This window comes from Rhineura floridana, chromosome 11 (assembly GCF_030035675.1).
Source record: "Rhineura floridana isolate rRhiFlo1 chromosome 11, rRhiFlo1.hap2, whole genome shotgun sequence".
Classification (NCBI taxonomy): Eukaryota; Metazoa; Chordata; class Lepidosauria; order Squamata; family Rhineuridae; genus Rhineura; species Rhineura floridana.
The window spans coordinates 60,747,655-60,769,877 of NC_084490.1; the positions used below are offsets into that span (position 1 = coordinate 60,747,655).

Sequence of the window (22,223 nt, forward strand, 5' to 3'; positions counted from 1 at the left end):
TTGCCCTTTACATTCCCCCCCCCAAAAATTGGTTTTTGTCATCATCATCATCGTCTTCCAATACAACAGCAGTGCAGGCCTTTGAGGTGGAAACTGGCAAAGCACAAGCTAGCAGAAGACACTGATGGCAAGCTGTGACAACTGTCATTCTGCATGGCCAGTCCAGCCAGTCCATCTCTTCCCCTCGTTTCTGGGAGAAAGTGATGCACCCAAGGCCATCCAATGAAGTCTAGTGAAACTAGCGCTATGAAGAGAAAGTAGAAAACGAGCAGCTGAGGGGAGCTCTCTGAGGAAGCTGCTCTGTGGTGGCAGGACTCTCTCTGCTGGGTCAGGTGAAGCTCAGGAGCAGCTGGGAGGTTCCACATCTCCTTCTCCTCTCATTCCGGCTCCAGTGTGTTCTTACAAGACAAGTAAACTGTTTTTAAGAGTTCAGCTGCTAGAGGTGCCAGCAAAGAGCTGCCCACCTACAGAGGCAAGACACGCTGAGCGCATCCAATGCATATCGTTTGGATCTTATCCTCCGTGAACCTGCCAAGGATTAAGATTTGTTTCTGTAGCCCTTCTTTGTGTGCCCCCACCAGTGGGAGCAATGCCCTGTTTGTGAAATGCCCCAAAGAGATTCACTTGGCACCCTCCTTATTAAGTTTCAAGCACCAGGGCAATACATTTTTTCTTTTTTTGCCCTGAAATATTTGTAGAACAAGAAAAGGAAAAATAATTTTTTTCAGGTAGTCTTATCTTTAGAATGAGGCAGGGGCAGGGAGCAGACAGGAAAGCAAGGAACAAGGAAGCTAACAAAGTGAGATTCTGCTCACTGCACTGCACCCATTTCCCCAACCACACCGTTTTTGGTGTGTTCTAAGTCAGAGTATGGAAAGTTATCCCCTTTCAAAGGGGCCACAAGATAACACCATGCCACAATATACACCACCCTTCTCCAGCCTGGTACACTCCAGACATTTTGGACTACAAGTCCCAGGATGGTTAATGGTCTAACAACATCTGGAGGGCATCAGATTAGGAAAAGGTGGCATATATAGTATCGGTTGCTAATTTTGCTTCTGCCTGTTCCTTACCTGTAACAGCTGTGTGACAAATGCTCAGGGTCAAGCCTCCACATACTGACAGAGCCTCGAAACAAGACTGTAGAATCTGTTTCAGTGCGAAAATCTGAAAGAAATGTGGAGAGGACAGCAAGCTATTGCACTCCCCACCCCCAGTATAGAGAACCTATTCTAGAATAGGAGCTGGTTGTAGTTTCAGGGCTACTTCAGCATTCGGAGATAAGATTATGTGTATGGTCACTGGTCAGATCATTCTTGGGGGTGTCCTGTAATATTTTATCAAAACTCTCTGATGGCAAAGGATAAGGCTGGAGGTTTACCAACCAGGTATGTCTTCCTGGGGGGACACTCTGGGATACAGCCCCATAACTTTTTTGGCAGCTGGCCCCCTTCGAGTCCCTCTGTCTTTCTCAACAGCCAATGAAGCCACGGCAATTCCTGAACGCCAAGTTTAAAAGCTACGCCTATGCCCTCCCCTCTTGCCTTAGGAGAGGCAGAGAATCCAGCAAGGTCAGGAGTCACTACAGCTAATCAGCAGTCAGTCTGAATCTCCTTGCATGCAAATTGGCTCCCATCATCTGTTGCTGTGGGGAGGAGAGAGACACAAGGAGGGAGAGAGTCAGCAGGAGTTAAGAGAGGGATGTTTACTGAGAAGAGGAGAGACTGCCAAGCCTGGTTTAAAATGGGGTTTGCATCAGAATCTTACCAAAATGAGGGGCTTTCAAAGAGTACTACGCAGACCCATAACAGCCACACCGGGGGGGGGGAGGATGAGGCTAAGCTTTTAGGCAAAGCAGAGTTTTCTCACAAAGAAGGGGGACAAAGAAAGGTAGGCTGAAAGAAGGCTGCTTGTAAAATACAAGATACATAGCATGTAAAGCATTTTTTCTCCCTAGATTCTGCTTTTTGCAGATTATCTGTGAGAAAGTGGCGGCGGGAGCCTCACGAAGGATGGGGGAAGACAGAAAGAGCAAAGGGCTAAGAAGAATGAGGCTGCCTGAAGAAACCTGATTTTTGTAGATCAGCTGTGAGAAGGAGTTCTGTCTAGCGCATTGATGTCTGTAGAATACCCTCATTCTTCTTAGCCCTTTGACTCTTTCTCCCCACCAGGGCCAGCGCCAAAGGATGGCCAGGTCGGGCCCTGGCCAAGGGCCCCTGCGAAGAATCCCTCCTTAGGGTGTGTGGGTAGCACTCCCCTTCAGTGATCCTCGGCAGGGTCGAGCTCCCCCCCTACAGACCATGTGGGCCCACTGCGCCCACCCACTCCACCTACCTCTCCTCCCTTTCTGTGAATGCCCTGCATGCAGTGCGCGCAGCTGCCATCAACCAAGATGGTAGCAGAGGCTTCTCTAAGGGGCTGATGCCCCTGCTGCCATCTTGATTGATGGCAGGCATGTGCGCACATACAGTGTAGCACACATGCGTGCCATCAATGATTATTGTAGTGGTATGAGCCCCTTAAAGAAGCTTCCGCCATCATCTTGGTTGATGGCAGCAACCTGCGTGCCCAGCGCGCAGGGCATTCACAGAAAGAGAGAAGAGGTAGGTGGAGTGGTTCTGCATGGTCTGGGGGGGCTGGGAGTGGGGGGCCTGTGGCAGGCTGGCACTCAAGGGCCCAGTCACTCATGGCGCCAGTCCTGCTCCCCACCCTCCACTTTCTCCCAGACAATCTGCAAAAAGAACTGCTTTGCAAGCAATTCCCCTTATATTTTACAGGCAGCCTGCCTTCTTTTCTTCAGCCTTCCTTTGCCCCCTTCTTTGTGAGGAAATGCTATCTCACGTCACTCTCCACCCACTCTTCTTAGCCCTCTTTCTCTCTTTCCCCACACACCCTCTGTTTTGGCCGTAGTGAGTCTGTGCAAGGAGAAACACCTGTCAAGCAATGCCCCCTGTATTTTACAGGCATCATGTGCGAGAGAGAATATCCTTCTCTCCGCTGATATGCAAAACGCAGGGGGAAGAAACCTGCTTTTTACAGATTACCTCTGACAGGTACCTTTCTTGCAGGCAGCAATGCCTGTAAAATACCAGCTCCCTGGTCCCCACCGCCCATGGCGACGGGAGAGACCACCACTTTGCTAGCTCCATTTGGTGCTTTGGGAAGCACTGAGAACATGGCTAGCAATGTCCCATGTGCAGCAATTTCTAAGCACCTGCAAGGTGTTGTGGCTTGGGAACCTTAGGGCCTTCTCGGTGGTGGCCCCTAGGCTGTGGAATTCTCTCCCTAGGGATATAAGAATGACCCCCTCCCTGCAGTCCTTCCAGCATCAAGCAAAGACTTTCCTATTTCAACCAGCTTTTGGTACTGATGGATGCTAAAGATAGGACTGCCAAATATCATTATTTTCAATTGGCTTTGATTCTCTTTTACCTATCAGTTTGAATGGTTTTAACATTGGATATAGTTTAATTCTATTTTAATGTAGATTTTGTATGTTTTAATTATATGTGTTTTTATCTGGAAGCCGCCATGAGTTCCAGTGTTGGAAGGATGATGGGATATTAATAATAATAATAATAATAATAATAATAATAATAATAATAATAATAATAAAATAATAATAACCCCCTGCAAAGAGTTTTGATAAGTGGGTTGGATAATGATGTCATGTGATTGACAGGTGGGTGCCCCCAGTCACCTGTCAAATTTGGCTTGTGAGGCCAACCCTAATGACTCACGAGGGGACCCTGGACTTCTTAATTTGCCACTACATGACTGTTTCCAATACAATATTGTTGAACACAGTGGTGCTAGAGAACTAAAATCATAAATTACAGAATACTTAAAGCACCATGAAAATTGCAGCAATCCTAGTGAACTAAATTAAAACTTCAAGTTCTTGTTAAGGTTTAACTGTATAAGTCTAACCTCCAATATAAAACAAAGCAAAGAAATGGGAAAGGAGAAGGCCTAGCTTTTGCAGAAAATTAAGCCACTAGAAGGCAAACACAAACAAACCAGTAGCCAAATATAAAGGAGAGGTCAACTCACATTATTAGAAACCAGCAAAGTTCAAAACAATTCTATCCGTGGGTAGACAGAGGTCTTCTCAGTGTGGTAGGGGATGCTCTGCCACCGTCATTCTATCACCTGTGGTGCTCCAAGGAATCGAGGGACTTCAGGGAAGGCATGGGATCCACCAAATCAAAAATTCCCAGTTGTCCAATAAACCTCAGGAAAGGGCCATTTTTTTTCCTGCCAGACCTGAAACTGGCATACTTGGTTTCCTCCCCACCATAGAATCTTGTACTACCATCACCAGCACATCAGGATTACTCAGCAAAACATACTGGGGAAGGTGATACATGAACATTAACTTACTGCTTATTTTAGAAATGTGTGTGGCTGTAGTCATACCTCATGAAATCTGGCCATCAAACCATACTAAGTACCTCTAGCCTCATACTTCCAAGAAGGAAGGAAGGAAGGAAGGAAGGAAGGAAGGAAGGAAGGAAGGAAGGAAGGAAGGAAGGAAGGAAGGAAGGAAGGAAGGAAGGAAGGAAGGAAGAGCACTGTGAAGGACAGAGTGGCAATGCATCCTCAGGGAGTAGGACTAGAAACCAGAAGTGGTCTACAGGAAGCTTCCAGATATTTTGGAGGGGGAAAGAAAGATTGAACCCACACCCAGCACACAACTTTCCCCTCTCTGAAAGGCACCAGACTTCCACTGCGCTACTTCAGCGCTGCCCCTAGATGGACATATAATCTGTGGCAAAATGATGTTCTTGTGTAAGTAAACCAACCCCAACTGAATGAAATAAATGTCGAACCCGAGTGTTATAATAACTTTATTAATCATTTATATCAGTGAATGTAGGTTTTGACTCTTTTGGTGAAATGCTTCTGATTCGACATGCTGGGCATGTAGAAAAGTCATGTCTATCTGGAGCTGTCCCCAGGAGATCCAGACATTCAGAACCAAACGCCACTTTCCTTGGCATGATGTCACTTTCTTCCTGTTCAGAACAAAAACTGCTGATGCTGTACAGCTGCTGAAATTCGACAATACATCACCAGGCCAGCAAAGGATTCCATTATTATTTCTTCTGGAAGATACCAGGTGAAATCTCATTGGTGGTGGGCTCAGGCATGACCTGGATCGTTTGGTTCTGAAGAGCTGCCTCTCTCATCTTGTAATACATAAATTCATTCTGCTGAAACATGCGCAGCTCCATCTCTGACTGAACACGCATGGCCTGAATGGATGGAAACAAAGAAGGGCCCATCAGACGCAAAACTAATTTCTTGCTAGTCAGGAATCTGCTCTTCTTACGAACCAGGTGGAAGCCTTCAACCTTAAAGCCCCATGCCTACCACAAACTCCTAATATTTTCTGTGTGTTCTTAGTGCAAAAATAGTCTTACATCTGTATCAATTATGCTAATCTTCCATGATTTATGGTGCTTCTGGTAGTAAGGGGAGAAAGAATTACAACAGAGCAATAAAGACGAATAGAACTCTTATCAGTCATCCCTCTGGCTTCTGAGATTTCATAAAGTCCACACATTTTCAAGGGTATTTTCACAAGCGTGAGGGCTGGAAACTTGCTCTTTTATAAAAGCTGAGATCTCACTGACCATACTACATTTCTTGCATTGCTGACTGATATATCTGACACCCCTATAAATCAGGAATGGCTAACATGAGGCCCTGCAAACGCTGCTGGACTATAATTCCTACAATCCCTGATTATTGGCCATGCTGGCTAGGGCTGATGGGAGTTGGAGTTCAATAACTTCTGGAAGCTCACAGCTTAGCCACTCCTTCTAGAAATATTGCAAGGCCAAGAAATCACTTGGATTGCTTGTGCAGTCAGTCTGGCCCTGGCATGCATGTGGAAAAACTGCAAGGCTGCTGCTGATGTACATGCCAAAGTGATGCATGCAAAGAATTTGCTACATGGAGCAGCTGCCAAGCAGATCCCATTTCAGGGATCTTCAGCACCATTTGTTCTTCATGGGAAAAATCTCCAAACATGTCAAAGGAAACCTGGCTGGAGCTTCACAATCCCATGAAAGTCACTTACCTCCAGATCTTTGGTAATTGGGTGGGTGGAGCCATGTGTCACTAGAAGAATAGCATAGGCTTTGCAAATCATCCCATGCCCTGCTTCAATGAAACCAGCATGCCAGTGTGTCACTCCAGCTCTCATGAGGGCCATCCCTAGCTGGGCATTGTTTGGGTGATAAAGCTTCCTAGAGGAATACAATAAGAAGCAACTTGACATTTGCAAATCAGCATTTGCACATATATATTGTTTCTTTCCCACGTTTCCAGTTGGCTGGAATTTTACATTTTGATTTGCATCATCGATTCTGGGGAGGGTTCAGGCTGAAGGAGGAGGTGCGGCTCCATCCTTTCTACTACCAATGACAACAGCCTCAGTAACAGATGGAAAATTATGCTAATCCCCTGGCCTACTGAGACATCAGTGAGGGCACTGCTGTGTCTTTGGACCATGACTGGGAATTTGTGATGGCCAGAGGCTGGAACCCCACAGTTCCCTGCCAATTAAATTTCATAGATCTTTGGAATGGATCAAACACACAAATAGCCATTTCCCAAGGATCCAGAACTCTGCAGCATGACTAAGAAAAGGATTCAAGGATTCGACGGTGCAGGTAAGATCAGGTTTTATTCTCACTGGCTCTCATTAATTTCTAAGGGACTAGCAAGACCACAATCTGGAATGCAACTGGAGGGGGCAGAGAGCCTACTTCCTGCCCCAAACTCCAAAGTCACCAGGGGCATGGGGGAGGTTTATCCCCTGCAGCACTGATACCCCCCTGAGTGCACTCCTTTACTTTCTCCCATATGAGTAAAAGTAAAGTGCTTCACTTTGGAGCAACTTTATCACCAGTCCCTGACCCAAACAACTCCATCAACAGGAGCAGAAATACATCTCTACGAATTGCACACCCACTCAAGAGTTCTTACAATAAAGAGACCATCTACACACAAACACACACACACACACATCTGGTCCAATGATGGACATTATGGCAGCATCCTAAAAATAAGAGTTATTGGTAATACTGAATATTTTAATTGCATTTTTATATAAAGTAAGTAAGTTCTTGTAGAGCGGAGAAAGGATGGGACTGCCCATCTGACATTGCACATCTCGTCAGATGCTTTAAAACTTTCCTATTTTTGTTGGCTTTCCCAGAAGGATGAGTTGACTCACAGACAGTATTGGATTTCTCTTTGGAAAACTGTTGTAATCAGTTTTTATTTCCTGTATTTTTATTGCTGTTATACACATTTATCAGCCTAACATTCTAAAAATATATATAAATAAATGAAACCGATACATACATGTAACCATCCACCATTTTTTTTGAGTAACCAGCTGCCTCATCAAACAGCTGGAGGTAAGAGAGAACTTCTGACATGATGCTGAGGATCCGGAGCAGGTAAAGGTTTGTGTCTCCCAGCACTGGTTCCTGCTTCTCCAGACACTCTCGACACAGCTTTACAACCTAGGACAACCACAGAAAGGAACAACATCAAGAGAGAAACCTGACAGAATTGTCTGCCTCTGCAATGCATAGCTCTGAAGTCATGATGCTTTACAGGGGAGTTGGAAACACATACATGACCTGTTTCAGTAACCACATACCTCACATATTCAGAATAATATTCTGAATATAATAATATTCTGTTGCCCAAGGGGATGACTATTCCTTTACTGTACAATTGTCTTTATCAGTTACTATTTAAAAGGGCCAGTGTCAAAGTAATGTCCCCACTGGTTGTTCTTAAATCTACAAGTAAGAATAAGCTTGAGTCTTGACCTCTTCACACACACTCCATGCTAACTGGTCAACTGGTCCAAAATAAATGTTCATCCTTTGAGGGGGGGGGAAGAGTGAGTGAGGGGTTTCCCATGGTGTATAACTTATATGTGAGAAAAATCACACATCTGGGGAAAATATTGTGCATCGTGGCTCCAATCCAGTTGGAAGTTATATGGATGCTGATTCTTGGCCTAGTAACTTTCTAAGTTACTTGCTGATTACACCAAACTCTGTTTCTTCTGGTGAGCTGGATAAGGTGGGCACTGATAAACCAAAGCTCAGTCCAGACAAGATGGAGGTATTGTTTGCAGATAGTTCATATAATGATAGAGGTTGAGATCAACTTATTTAGGATGGAGCTGCACTTCCCCCTAAAGGATCAGATACACAGTCTGGGGGTGTTCCTAGATCTAGTCTTGTGATTGGAGGCCCCCAAATGATATCTGTGTCTAGGAGTGCCTTTCAGTCTAGGAGTGGATGGTACACCAGCTACAGCCACCTATAGAGACAGCATGCTCTAGTAATCTCCAGTTTACACTCCACTGCTATAGAGAATGAAAGTCATATTTACTTTAACTACATTAGCAGCTCTTTCCCAGGATCAGTCCCAAGTGGCAATCAGGACTGTTGCAGTTTCCCCAATAAATAAATACAATTGTTCAGTAAACAAACAACCAAACAAACAAAATAATTGGAGTAACTTCTTTGATGGTGGCCAAAATCTCCCTTCTGAGGCAACCAGGTAGAGCTATCTCCATGTTTGTTTGTTTGTTTACTCATAGGACTTATAAGTTGCCCTACCATACCAGCTGGGGCAGCAGCTCCCAAGCAGGAGGAAGATCCCATGGAGCTTTCCGCCAGCTCCTCCTCCGCCAGCCCCCCTTCCCCCAGCTCCCCGGCACTTGGATTGCTCTGCCTGACAGATACAGTAAAACCTTAACCTTGGCCCGGTAGCTAAACGTTTCTCTTAGGTTAAGGGAAGGAGCTCATTTCATATCTTCTACCATTGCTCATCCAAATCAGCCAGAGCCTTCTTTCAGGTGGGCAAATGGGGAGTGTGGAAATAAAATTTTATAAAGAGATACTCAGGCATGCTTCCCATGTCCCCTAGCTGTAAAATTATGCATACGTGGGATAAAGTTTTCTGTATCTCCTCAAAACATGAATAAGCAGAGGATCAACCCTCCTGTGACTTACTTGGTGGTATATCCCTTCAGAGCGAGCTTGATCAATCTTTTCCAGAGTTTCCTTGGAGAACTGGATGATGTCCTTCACCACATCCTGTGATGGCTGCAAGAGGAAAGGGGAAACAGTTGCAGTGTGCTTCTTTGTCTCTTCCCATCAGCATCCAGTTGGCAAGGCCAATTATCCTCTGATTAGTAAAACTTCAGGAAAAATACAAGTAATATAAGCAGCACCAGTGCCAAGTGTGACTGGGCCCTTGGACACCAGCCTGCCCCAGGCCACCTGCTCCCAGACCCCCCTACAGACCATGCAGGATTGCTCCACTTACCTCTTCTCTCTTTCTGGGAATGCCCTGCGCACTGGGCACGCAGGTCTCTGCCATCAACCAGGATGGCAGTGGAGGCTTCTCTAAGGGGCCGATATCTCTGCTGCTATCTTCGTTGATGGCACACATGCATGCTATGCTGTGTGTACACACATGCCTGCCATCAACCAAGATGGCAGTAGGGGCATCAGCCCCTTAGAGAAGGCTCTGCTGCCATATTGGTTGATGGCAGCTGCACGCACAGCGCACAGGGCATTCACAGAAAGGGAGGAGAGGTAGGTGAAGTGGGCCGGTGCAGCGGGCCCACGCGGTCTGTAGGGGGCTGGGAGCTCTGTCTCTGCGATCTGCAGCAGGGTCGGGAGTTAATCCTGCCAAGGATCACGGATGGGGAGTGCTACCCCCACAAACTAAGGAGGGGTCCTTCAGGGGCTCCACTGGGCCACAGGGACCCTCGGCCAGGGTCCGTCCTAGCCGCCCTTTGGCACCAGCCCTGAATATAAATGGGATCAATTACACCTCCCCATACAGCTAGGGATGGAGGAGAAATTCAATTCCATTCACATTTAAAGCCGGATTTATCAAATTCGCACTTTCCAAAACAATATGACAACTGAAACAGCCATCTTTCAAAATTTGGACTTATCCAAATTTAAACAATATTTACAAAAATGCATGTATGAGGGGTAAATGTGCATAAAATGAGTATTAGTAGTGAAAATAACATACAAAAATGCATTACATCAAAAGAAATTGCTTGCAACAATTGTATAAATTAGTCAAAACTCCATACAAAAATGTGTTTAGTAGGAGACGTTCACACTAAAATGCTCAAAATTTTTCATAAGGATTTTTAAAAAACAGCAACACACAAATTGCTGCAGAACTGAAGACTGGACAAACGAGAAACTGGGAGCACCAAAACTGACAAATCTTTCCATCCCTACATGCAGCATAAGAATGAGATTTAGCCTTAAGCCACATTCCCTACCACAACTACTGTTTCCCCAAATTCATTCTGTGTGTTGTTTAAGCAGCTGAAACTCTACAGTATATGTTCAGCATTCATGCAAAGCTTCCCTTATAGGATATATGAGTGTTCCATTGAATCAGGATAGAACACCCAAGTGCAAGATGCCACATCTTTGCAAGTCACTGCCAGTGATCTTTTTGAAATCAAATGCTAACGAGGTCTTACTGCACCCTCAGTGACAATTGCTGAGTGAAGCTCATTTAAATTAAATTAGAGTCCAGCAATACTATTTGCATAGGACAAATGGTGCAGCACAATGCTTTGATGTGACAAAGCTTTCACTTGAGACACTGCATTGCATTCACCCCTGAAATTTCATGCTGTGGTAAGAACCAGCCCTCTTCAGGAAATCCAGGACAGTCTGCTCCCAGATAAAGCAGGAGTATGGCAGATTCAACATGCCCCTACCATTATTTCTCTGCTCCATATTGCCCCCTCCCATTGCTGCTCTGCAGTGCTGGGGGCTCCTTCCTTGCACATATCTGCACACTATGTGCAGTTGATCCTTTGTTTTCTTAGTACTTGTGCACTTGTCAGATTGTGGTCTAGGGAACCACGGCTTTCCTTGGATCAAAGCCTTCTCAATGCAAATATTAAAAACAGTGGTTTGCCACAGGGAAGTGTTGGGTATATTCTTAGATTTACCCTTTGTTCACCAGGAGCAATGATTAGCCCAACTGACCTGACCAACACTCTGAATTTCTTGACAGTGCCCCACAGAATGTACATCCAAATTCTGTACACAGAGGTTCCTCAGTAGGCAAATCATTGGGCATAGTATTCTATAAACGTACATCGAAAACCATAGCTCCAGATGCAGTTCATCAAGAGATTGCAGCCATGTGCTCAGAGACCATTACAGAAAGCATAGAAAAGCTTAAGAACATAAGAAGAGCCTTCAGGATCTAGTCCAGCATCCTAGGGCTCGTTCACCTGGCGATTTACTGTGAAATTGGTGCTACTTGCATCCCCGTTTAATTTGCAGGGTTTACATGGCTTTGCAGGAAAGGCGAAGGTATGCCACTGCTTTCCCCTTTAAATCCGTATTAAATAAATCCGCTGAAAATGCAAAAAGTGAAGGAAAAACTATCTCTGCTTCGCTGCCCTCCTCCCATGTAGGTGCTTTGCTCCAATGTTTTCTTGAGGGCGGTGAATCGTCACTTTCAGATACTCCCCTTTCTCCGCCCACTAAACTCTCCATGAATCCATTTTGTTTTCGTCACCTTAACAAGGCACTCCTGACCGACTGCCCCTGAACTCCTGCAGCCCTCCTTTCTTTCACCCCTTTCTCCCCCAGTAAAATGCCTTCCTTCACACCTGTTCTTTCTTTCTTTTTTCTATTAACTTTCACACGGTTCAAACTCTTTCCACCCAAACTCCCTTGGACTTTGCAAAAGCGAAGCAGCACCGCCGATCTGCAGGAACAGAGGAAATGTTGGGCTGTGAAGTGTGTGGAGGTGGCGGCAACAGTGGCAGCAGCAATGCCCTGGTGTGATAGAAACGGGGCAGCCCAGAGTGCATAATGAGTTCTGCTGAAATCACTTTTATGATCCAGGCTAACAACTTCGGCAGCTGCACACAAGCATGCACACATGCATAACCCATGCTGATCTTTCTCTCTCGCCCCCCCATCACCTGTCCTTCTCCCAGAGGATGGGAGAGAGAGCGGGCAGAACAGAAGGAGGAGGGGAGAAATCATTTGCCTTACACAGCGAAAGAGAAAGGCAAGTTCTGGCTCCACATGGAGCGACTGTCCCTTAGAAAATAATCCTGCTCACTGTGCGTTTCTTCAGACCACAAGGCGCTGCTTTTCCCTTCCAGTTTGCTGCACGCCACCCCAGCGGAGGGGGGAAAGGAGCAGCTCTGGGGTAGCCTGATCCACCTCCATAACTCCCCAAAAACATAATGTTCCCTAGACCCAGACCATTCCTTAAGGGTTCCCCCCCTTGCTCACATGCAGACGATCCTGCAGCTCTTGCAAAGCAAGATTGTTTTATCCACCAATTACCGGCGATGTGACAGAAGGCACACACACACACACTGTCTCCCACTATAAAAATTGCATTTCATATGTACTTAATAAAAAAAGGTGTTTTTTTACAATAAATATGTTGTGAGGAAATGAAACTGACAGAAAATAGTTTTTCATGTCAATTGCACACACACCCCAGGCTGGGCTTCACTGTGCAATTGTCAACAAAAAAACCCCTCCCCTTCTTGATTAGCAATATGGATACTCTGAAGGGAGTAAACATATACATTTGCGGGCGGGGCCACTAGGAAACAGCAATACTAAATCTTTCCACATGGAAGCGAACTAGTGTGAATGCAAAACAGCAGATTGGAAGGTAGGAAGGTAGGAAGTGTGTGAACCTTCCAAACAGATTGCGATGGGAAAAGCTGCATCTTTAATCTGAAGTTCAGCTCCCATGTGAACCATTCCCTATTCTCTCAGTGGCCAACCAGATGCCTGTGGGAAGCAGATTGCATTTTGAACACTTTCATGTCCAGTCCTTGATTGAAGCTGGTTGTACACCACTGAGGTTCATTTTTGGAAATGTCTTGGAATCAACACCTTGCCCTCATGTTATCCACATACCTTTTCGTTCCCCTCTTTCACAGCCAACATCAGATAATCTTTTATTCTTTTTTGGCAATGCTCACAGGTACAGTCAAAATAGTACTGCTTTTTCAGCTGCTGCCTTCTCTCTTCACTGACATTGAGGAAATCAACGTAGGAAACAGTCAGCTCTTCCCCAATGGAGATCTTACCCAGCGCACGCAGTTCTATCCTGGTTTCAAAGAAGCAAAGCGGCAGCACCAGATAAACACAACAGACTACAATAATGATAGCAGGAACGAGTCCCTGCCCCCTCAAGGATTTATCTCCCTTAGAAGTTGTCTAGGATTAAAAGGCTACTTTCCAGAGCTGTGTGTCCTTTCCACAAAATCAAAATCTTGCCCCAGGATAACCCAAATTCTGCAACAAGAAAAAGCTGGATCTGACTACCTGTATAAATGTATGCAAAATCAAGGAAATTTTCATGGTTTGTGTTATTTGGCATACTTCACTGTGCATTTTTTTCTATTCCACTTTTTTTTCCCTTCTAGAAAAAGGGAAATATACATATCTGTCCTGAGCACTACAATCATAGTCACAAGGGATTGAAAATTAGCATTGCTTTAAAATGAAAGCTGCCTGGGACTCTTAAAGAGCTCAGTTGTGCAACTAAAGAAACATTTCATACTTTTCTATGCTTCCATAAGGCTAAAGCATACATATAACCTTGAAGATATGCTCAGAGCATTAATATATCTTTCCTGGTATGTGGTTTTCCATTTTTACTATTCATGCACCCAAGCGACTCACCCTTTTTTTGAGAGATCCCCAGGAATACCAGACTCAAAAGCTTGACTTTACCTACAGCTACAGTCCCCTTTCATGTATGACCTGTCCCTGTATTCTGATTAGCAAGCTAGCTAAATGTGGGCTAACTGTGGAAAGAAATCAGAATTCCTTTACTGGTTGCTGGGTTGGTTTTTCTGTCCCAAAACCCTGAAAAGGCCTCATGCAGAGCTGCACATTTTGGAAAAATCAGAAATTAGGCTTCAGTTACAGCTTAGGTGTCCAGACAGCCAACTAGCTAACTGTAGTGTACACAGCAATATTTCTGTTCCTCTAGAGCTATTTTCATCCTTTGCCATCAAGTAATCAAGAAAAATATATAGCCACTATGACTGTGAGTATAATGAGTGTTTTAAAAGAGTAAAGGGTAGCCATTTTTTCAGATCACTTTATCTCTTTATTTCACCATTTAGCAATAAGCACCCAGTCCTGCTCTACTCATTATAATAACGCAGAATAATCAAACTCTTACTTCTTACTGCAGGCAAACAAACATGATTCTTTAATGCTACCTGGGTAGACAGCACAACTGAAACTGAAACTGAAAAGCAGAGCAAAGTAAAGTCCAAGGTGTGGAGTCTAACTCTAGCTCAGTTATAATATTTAACTTCAAGGGTCACGTTATTGTACAGGCTGGTTTTTTCAGGATCACTTAAGTAATTATAGGGTGATTATGATAATGACAAATCCACCCTCAGGAACAATCTTGAGTGAGCAGACTTTTGAGGGCTCTTCCAGATGTGGCTTCTGTCGTGCACTCGCCCTGCCTTATTCACTGAGAGGATCCTATTCTTAAATTGCTGCTGTTCTTAAATCCAGCTATCATTCTTTAAATGGAGGTTGTCATTGTCTGTCATGTCACAAATTTTAAAAAAATCAATTTACCAAAAAAAATCCTAGGGGAGTGAAGCAAAGCTCGGGGGGTGCCCCCATTTTCCCCCTCCGCCCCCAGCTACAGGCCTGGTAGGAACGCCAGCACTTGGGCTATTATTTCAGTGGCTCAAAACTTAAAACATACACACAAAATTTTGAATGCTCGCATACATATCATACCCTCCATAGACAAGAATATATTTTGAAAGATGTCCTTGTCAAGCACAGCAGTGGGATGCTGCAATGTGCTATGGATACTACCATCCCAACTTTCTTGTCTTCTATGGCTGTTTCATTAGGGACACTGAAATAGGCTTTGGAATTCCCCATGTCTGCAGGATGGTGTCAAACCAAGCTGAATATGAATATATAAATATAAACATTTTCAGCAGCAATAATTTTAAGCATGTTGCATGCAAAGACCTTTTGCTCTTTCTTTTCATTTTTCTTTTTTCTTTTCCAGAGGGGTAACCCTGTTAGTCTGTTTTAGCAAAAAGCAGTAATGAATATTTGGTACCTCAATGACTAACACATTTATTATGGCAAATTTATTATTGTGGGCCAGAATCCACAAAAGCTTACGCCATAATAAATTTCTATGTCTTTAAAGATCCTCCGTGGCGCAGAGTGGTAAGCGGCGGTAACGCAGCCGAAGCTCTGCTCACGGATGGAGTTCGATTCCAACAGAAGGAGGAAGTCGAATCTCCGGTAAAAAGGGTCGAGGTCCACTCAGCCTTCCATCCATCCGTGGTCGGTAAAATGAGTACCCGGCATATGCTGGGGGGTAAAGAAAGGCCGGGGAAGGAACTGGCAATCCCACCCCATATATACGGTCTGCCTAGTAAACATCGCAAGACGCCACCCTAAGAGTCGGAAACGACTCGCACTACAAGTGCGGGGACACCTTTACTTTAAAGTGCTACAAGACTCTTCATTGCTTAAATTTTAAAAAATGATTTATTTTAGGCTTATGTAACCTGCTGTTTCTTTTAAAGCTCAGAAAGGCTTACACGAAGTATTCATATAGGCACTGACCAGGTCCACAACAGTTTAGTTTCAACAATGCTACTTCATAACAATTCATTGGACCCCTAGGAACCTATGGCTCTTCAGATGTTGTTGGGCTCCAATTCACATCAGCCCCAGCTTGCACAGCTAATGGTCAGGGATGATGGGGCCAAAGGCTCCCCAGCTTTCTGGAACAGGATAACACACATCTGCCAGTGTACTCAAATACAATCTTTCCAATGGAAAGTACCAGTCAATTTTTTAAAAAAATGGATGTGCCTTTACATGCCACATTAACCAGATTCACAATTAAACACACACACACAAGTTTAAAGAGATAATGTGTTAGTATCAGTATGCCACATCTTCCATTAAACAGCATTACACACAAGCAGCTGAATCAAAAGATAACACTTTTATTTTATCTTATTTTATTTTTGGCCTGCTCTAGAGATGTACAAGCATTGCAAGCACTTCCTTTGCAAACTGTCTGTGTCTGGAAAGCATTCTTGGTGAAATAATCATAAAAAGCCTCTATGGGTTTTGTAAGTATCTGCCAGAATGCTTGAATTAACCCTTCTAAGCACATCTTTTCAAGTCATGGAGTTGGCCTCTGTGTAATTTAGTGAGCACATTTTCCCTTGCCAGTAATTCACTGCCTTCACTAACATAAGGAGTATTTACTACTGCTACTACACAACAAAGGGAGGGACAGGCAAGGGTGGGCACACCCTACTTTTTTAAAATATAAAATGAATATCAAAGAATAGAAAAATGAGCAAACTTTTAACTCTTGTTGATTTTAGGGGGAGAGTTAATCATATGCTTAAATCTGTCCCACTGAAATTAATGGAATTTAACACTTGGTGTGTTATTGGTTAATATGTAAAGCTTAACATTTATTTATTTTAAAAAGTAGTTAACTTTGGCTGAATTTTCCCCATGGAATCTACACCTACTAATTCCCAAATGCAGTTAGAAGATCCACCAAGAGAACAGATCTTTGTTTGGAAGCCACCAGTCAAAGCAGGTGCCACTTTATGGCCTAGATCTAGCTGAACTGATATTGTTGTAGCTTTTAACAACACCTGTAGCTTTTTGTAATTTTAATCAATGCTATTCAAATATTTAGATGTGTCATTGTAATCAATGCAAAAAAAAAAAAGTCATCCATTTTTAATCAATGCAGCCAAAATCAGATGATGTAGCTTATCGGGTAATCACATATCGGCTCATGAAATAAAACGTTTATCAGATTTACTAAGGTTGTACTACCATCATTAGAGACTCTCATGCTGTCATTGCCGCTGAAAGGATAGGCAAGGAAGATAAGGCACAGCAGGCAGTACAGGCAGATTTGTCACAGAAGGAAGGAATGATTGTCAAAATGATTGTTATATATTTTTAATATTTATTATTATTATTATTATGCTGTCCACTTCTCACCCAGAATGTGGGTCCCAAGGTGGATTACATCAATTTAAAAATACAAAACATACATAAAACCATACACTACAAAATGCAGGGATTACAAAATGAAGGGTTGGGTTTAGTGGGACTTAGAGGTGATAGAAAAAGTGAGACAATGCACTAATAGTAATCTCTGTAGCCTGGTTATTACTGGCTGAGGGACTTTAGGGGTTGATACAGGAGGTGTGAGGGGTAACAGTGAAAAGGATATTATGCTTTGAAGACCAACCCACCTCATCTGGGTGTGGAACAATGATCTTACAGCCTCATGACTGAAAAGAAAAAACAGACATCTGCAGTTTTACAGAGGTACACACACTAAAAAAAGCAAATGGAATCCATACATTCAGCATATCAAACACTGGATTACAGCTTTAAAGCATGACGTGCAGATCAGAGGCGGCAGTAAAAAATGCGTATCAGTTGCAAGTAGGAGACCTGAAGCAGAAGTTCAAACTCTCTTCCATGCCTGACAAGGCTATTGGTGGGCTACAGAGTCATCACCCCTTTCCTGCAGCATTTAAATGGACTCTAAAGACCCTAAAGACTGTATTTGTTCTACCAGAATTGTATCTTTTATTAATGGCCCACTCTATGCGATTTTTAAGCTGGTCTAGCACAGGGGGAAGGAGAGCCTGGCTGGGAGTCCAGAGTCTGTGAATTCAAATTCCCGCTCGTGTCTCCTGGGTGTCAAGGGCCAGCTAAAGATCACCCCCACAGTGAGCGGCTCAGGGGTTACGTGCCCTGCCACCTGTGCAGCCGTGGGCAAGTCCCAAGGAGCCCAGTTGCCCCCAGCGGGCAGTTGTGGACAAGGAAGGGGCTGGCTTGTGCAGCTGTGGCAAGCTGAGCAGGCCCTAGCCAGCTGGGGAGGACTAGTCTCAGAGGGAGGCAATGGTAAACCCCCTCTGAATACTGCTTACCATAAAATCCCTATTCATAGGGTAGCCATAAGTCGGGATCAACTTGAAGGCAGTCCATTTCCCATTTTTCCATATGTGATTTTATCTCCCAAATGCAGGTTTTATTATAATGCTCCAATTGATTTGCTTTTAACATTTGTACTGTAAGTTGCCTTGTGAAGGCTTGCCATTAAAGGCAGGATAGGAATAAAATAACTCAAAAGAAAATAATTATAATTATTTTATCAACCCTCCTTTTGTGCCATTAACAGCAGCCCAGCATGCCTCTCTGCTGAAGTTTCTCTTCTTCCTAGGGAAAACTTCACTGGCTTGCTGGCTTTGTGTCAGGCTGTTTTTCAAACATGAGGGTGGGGGGAGGTGGAAAGAAAGCCCTGGGGGGGGGCATGATAAAACCAGCTTATGACATACTTAGAATTATGGTTAAAGGGACTTTGGGTCATTGTCAAGGGAATGCCTCACCCTGTTTTACCACCAAGATCAATAATGAATGCAGCAAAGTTGAGAATGGTGATAAGAGAATTCTCTTTTGACTTTTTTTTCCCCAGTGGCCCTTAATCTCATCTCATCCAAGGTTTTGGTTTTTGGATGATACACAAAGCAATTCAAAGAGCAGATCCATCTAGTCTGATCCAGCTCTAATTGTCCATGTGCTGCACAACAAGCAGCCCCAGTTGGCAACACACGTCCTCACAAAAGAGGCCGAAACTTCAGGTTCACTGCGGTCTGAACGAGCAATGTGACACCAAGCTGAAATCCTGGATCAGAGTGATCCAGGGGCCTCAAAGTAGAGTTGATCTGAATGCAACTTATTTCCAGGAAACCATAATTAAGTAATAACACCATAACCCCACAAGCAAATTCCACTAATTTCAGATTCTGTTATTGAGGATAGGAGGGCAGAAAAGCCCCTCTTCCAGGGTTGGAAGGCAGCCTTCATTTTGAACCCAACACAAATGGGCCCCTCCTCTTCAAGCAACTTCCTGTCTTCATTCTGGAGGCAAGGTCCAGAGGGGCTTAGTGTTTTCTCACCCAAGCTTGCTTACCCCCACCCCACCCTCAGATCTATATTGTAAAAGCTTTTGAGGAATGGAGAGAGCTGGAGCTGGCTAGCTAACTCATGGTGAGCCTTCCCTTGCTCAGATTCTTCTCTGATGAAAATCCCTTCACCAGCTAGCCCAGCCCTGCTCAGCCTAGGAGCAATGCAAAGGATGCTTCACTTGGGATGGCCGCTATACAAGTACATCCCCCAGTGCAAGCAGTCATCACCATTAACTCCTCTTTTTGATTTGTGGTGCCATCTCTCTTCTCAGCCACATACACACCCTACCCAGGAGTAATGTGTAGGTGCCAACTAGGGCCATTTCTCTCATTTTGGGTGCTTCTAGGCAGGAACTTAATATTGCAGGTGGATAATACAGATAACACAACTGGGCTGTTGGCAGCAAGTTTTTTGCTTTTTGGGTTTTTTTTACTTATCAAATATTCCACAGAGAGGGTAAATCTGTATTAAAGGGGGGAAGAATATGGGTTGGCATTTTGATGCCAATGACATCAGGTGGCACTGCAAAAAAACCTGTAGGCATGAGCAGCACCACAATAAACCCCTGTCAGGAAGCATCCTTCTCTCTCAATCAACAAACAGCCACAAAAACAGCCATTAGCAAAACAAAACTGCTGGGAGCACCCTGGGCACTCTTCTTCAACAGCACCCCTGACCATGCCTTCAGATGATGATGATGATATCTATGTCTGACTTTTCCTCCAAGGAGCTCAGGGTGCCATGCAAACATTGTTCTCCCCCCCCCCCAATTTTATCCTCACAACAACCCTTTGAGGTAGATTAGGCTGAGAGACAGTGACTGGGCTGAGGTTACCCAGGGAGTGTCATGGCTAAGCAGAGGCACAGTCCAACACTCTAGCCACTACACCACACTGGCTCTCAGTTCTTGGCAGGGGTGGGATGATTTCATGCCTTGACTCCCATCCTGGGGCAAGGCTCTATTCCAAACATGCTCCAGAGTGACCCCTGAACTAACACAGGGTATAGGTTATGCACCAGTTTGGCATGGCAAACATATCACTCTCTTCTAGTTGTGGCAAAACATTCCACATTATCCTGTTTCTATTAAAGGAAATGGCAAAGTTACCAGTGGGAGTCAAAGCCAGGCGTGATATAAAGACTCTCCATTTGATATTCTGACTCTGGACATGAACACTGCTTAAGGGCACGTATATTTGGCTTAGATTCTTCTGAGGAACTGAAGGGTTTCTCCTGCTTTTCACATTTTTTTGTATGATGTAACTAGAATGCAGGTACAGCAAAATTCCGCAAGAAGAATGATTAAAAAAACCTAACTTGCTTTCAACTAAAATGTATCCAGAGTAGCTATGTTATACCAGAGCAATAACCCAACATTCCCAAAATATCAAACAGCCAAGGCACTCTGTCTGAATTGAAGACACACACATGAAAATGTTTGCTTTTAGAATGTGTAAGAGGAAAGAGCAATCTGCTGTTAGAGGAATTCATATCCTCTGTTTTTGGGGGGATCATTTCTGATCATGCCTCCTGAGTTTGACAGAAGCTAGGCTAGACATGACTGATACAGAGACACAACAGGTAACTTCCTCCAAGGATTGGTGATTTTGCTGCTTCTGTATTGTGGGTTTTTGGGTACCCAGCTACAGAATAAGCCACTCCCAGAAGAGGCTAAGTGAGGCGACATCCACACAATCCATTTAAAGCACTCTTATACCACTTTAACAGTCAGGGCTTCCCTTAAAGAATCCTGTGAACCATGATTTGTTAATGGTGCTGGGAATTGTAGCTCTGTGAGAGGAATAGGGGTCTCCTAACCACTCTCAGCACCCTTACAAACGACAGTTCCCAGGATTCTTTGGGGGAAGCCCTGACTGTTAAAGTGGTATAAGAGCGCTTTTAATGGATGGTGTGGATGTTCTGAAAGGCCATCTATGCAGAGAGGTGCACAAGAGGAGACTTGCATTTATTTTTTTCATTTCTCCCTGCACAGTGCACGCCAATAGTGTAGCTCTTATTGTAGCACATTAGTCTACCAAGGGACACTGTGTGGGAATTACTGAGTTAAACAAATCCCTCAAAACTACAGCAGCCTTTTTTTGCTTTTCAGAGAGAAGCTGGTTTGAGAGTGGGCAATTTGGAGTGTAGAAGCAGCATGGGAAGAGGATGCTTGACCCTTTCCCTACATTGCTGCTGCTTCTCCACTACATATCCCCCCCCCTGCTGCCTGCTGATTCTAAAAGTGTGTTTATGAGGATAAAAAATAAAAATGCAATTGATATCTCACTGGCGCAGGAAAGAGAGAAGCTTGGGAGCAATTTGGATTAAAGAAGCTGCGGAAAGAGAACGGGTTGAGCTTAACTCCAAATTGCCTCTGCTCCAAACTGCTTTTTTCATCTTAAAAAAGGAGCTGTTTGGGTTGTTTCATAACAACTGTTTAAGTGCAATGTTTAGTTAGGCCTTCAGAAGCTCAGCATAGGATCTATGGCTTGAAGCTACTTGGTGGATGATCTCTTTTGCTTTTGGGGAAGGTTTTATTAAATTTGTAATTTGGGGAGGAGCATTATTTTAGCAGCCGTAATTAGATGAATTTCCTAGCCAAATCAAACTGTTTTCAGTGCTTACACACTACTTGATGTCTGATATTTATCTGTTCTGTGAATTACTTTTTTCCATTTCTGTTCTGTGTGTCAAGCTTTTGTTGCAATATTCAAGTCCGACTGATTATTTTGAAATTTCTGTGATAGGATAAAATATATGTGTAAAAATGAAGCTGAGGATTAAATGGCTGATGTAAATATCTTTCTCTTTATTGACAAGATTCTGGTGATCATATTGTTTCTCTGCCAGCCATATTCTTGCCTAGTTTCTTGAACAGTTTGTTGTTGTTGTTGTTTTGTAGTATAATATCTTTATGACAGTAGCAGATTCTTTAAAAGCCAGGCTGATGCCACCTGTCTGCTTTAGAAACAACATGACTTCCATCTTGCAAAGGTACACAGCTTGCATGACAACAATCCTGCAGACCCAAAAAGGCATGCACAAAGTAGCATAACTGTGTTAAAAATGAACTGAATAGGCTTGGTGGAAAAATAAGCCAAA

The 22,223-nt window shown here is 43.9% G+C and overlaps 1 protein-coding gene across 2 annotated transcripts in view; it reads right to left on the bottom strand.

The window, feature by feature from the left end:
• Positions 1 to 4,842: 4,842 nt before the first annotated feature.
• Positions 4,843 to 22,223, bottom strand: part of SMYD1 (SET and MYND domain containing 1) — a 45,674-nt gene continuing 28,293 nt past the window's right edge. Inside the window, exons 5-10 of one of the 2 annotated variants that reach the window (XM_061589797.1) lie at positions 17,396 to 17,434; positions 13,005 to 13,197; positions 9,063 to 9,155; positions 7,384 to 7,547; positions 6,092 to 6,260; positions 4,843 to 5,261 (exon numbers count right to left, since the gene is read on the bottom strand). In XM_061589797.1, coding sequence (XP_061445781.1) covers positions 5,103 to 5,261; positions 6,092 to 6,260; positions 7,384 to 7,547; positions 9,063 to 9,155; positions 13,005 to 13,197; positions 17,396 to 17,434 — 817 coding nt within the window. In that variant the 3' untranslated portion in view covers positions 4,843 to 5,102. The remainder of the gene's footprint in view (positions 5,262 to 6,091; positions 6,261 to 7,383; positions 7,548 to 9,062; positions 9,156 to 13,004; positions 13,198 to 17,395; positions 17,435 to 22,223) is intronic. The other variant, XM_061589798.1, reaches the window with a different exon arrangement.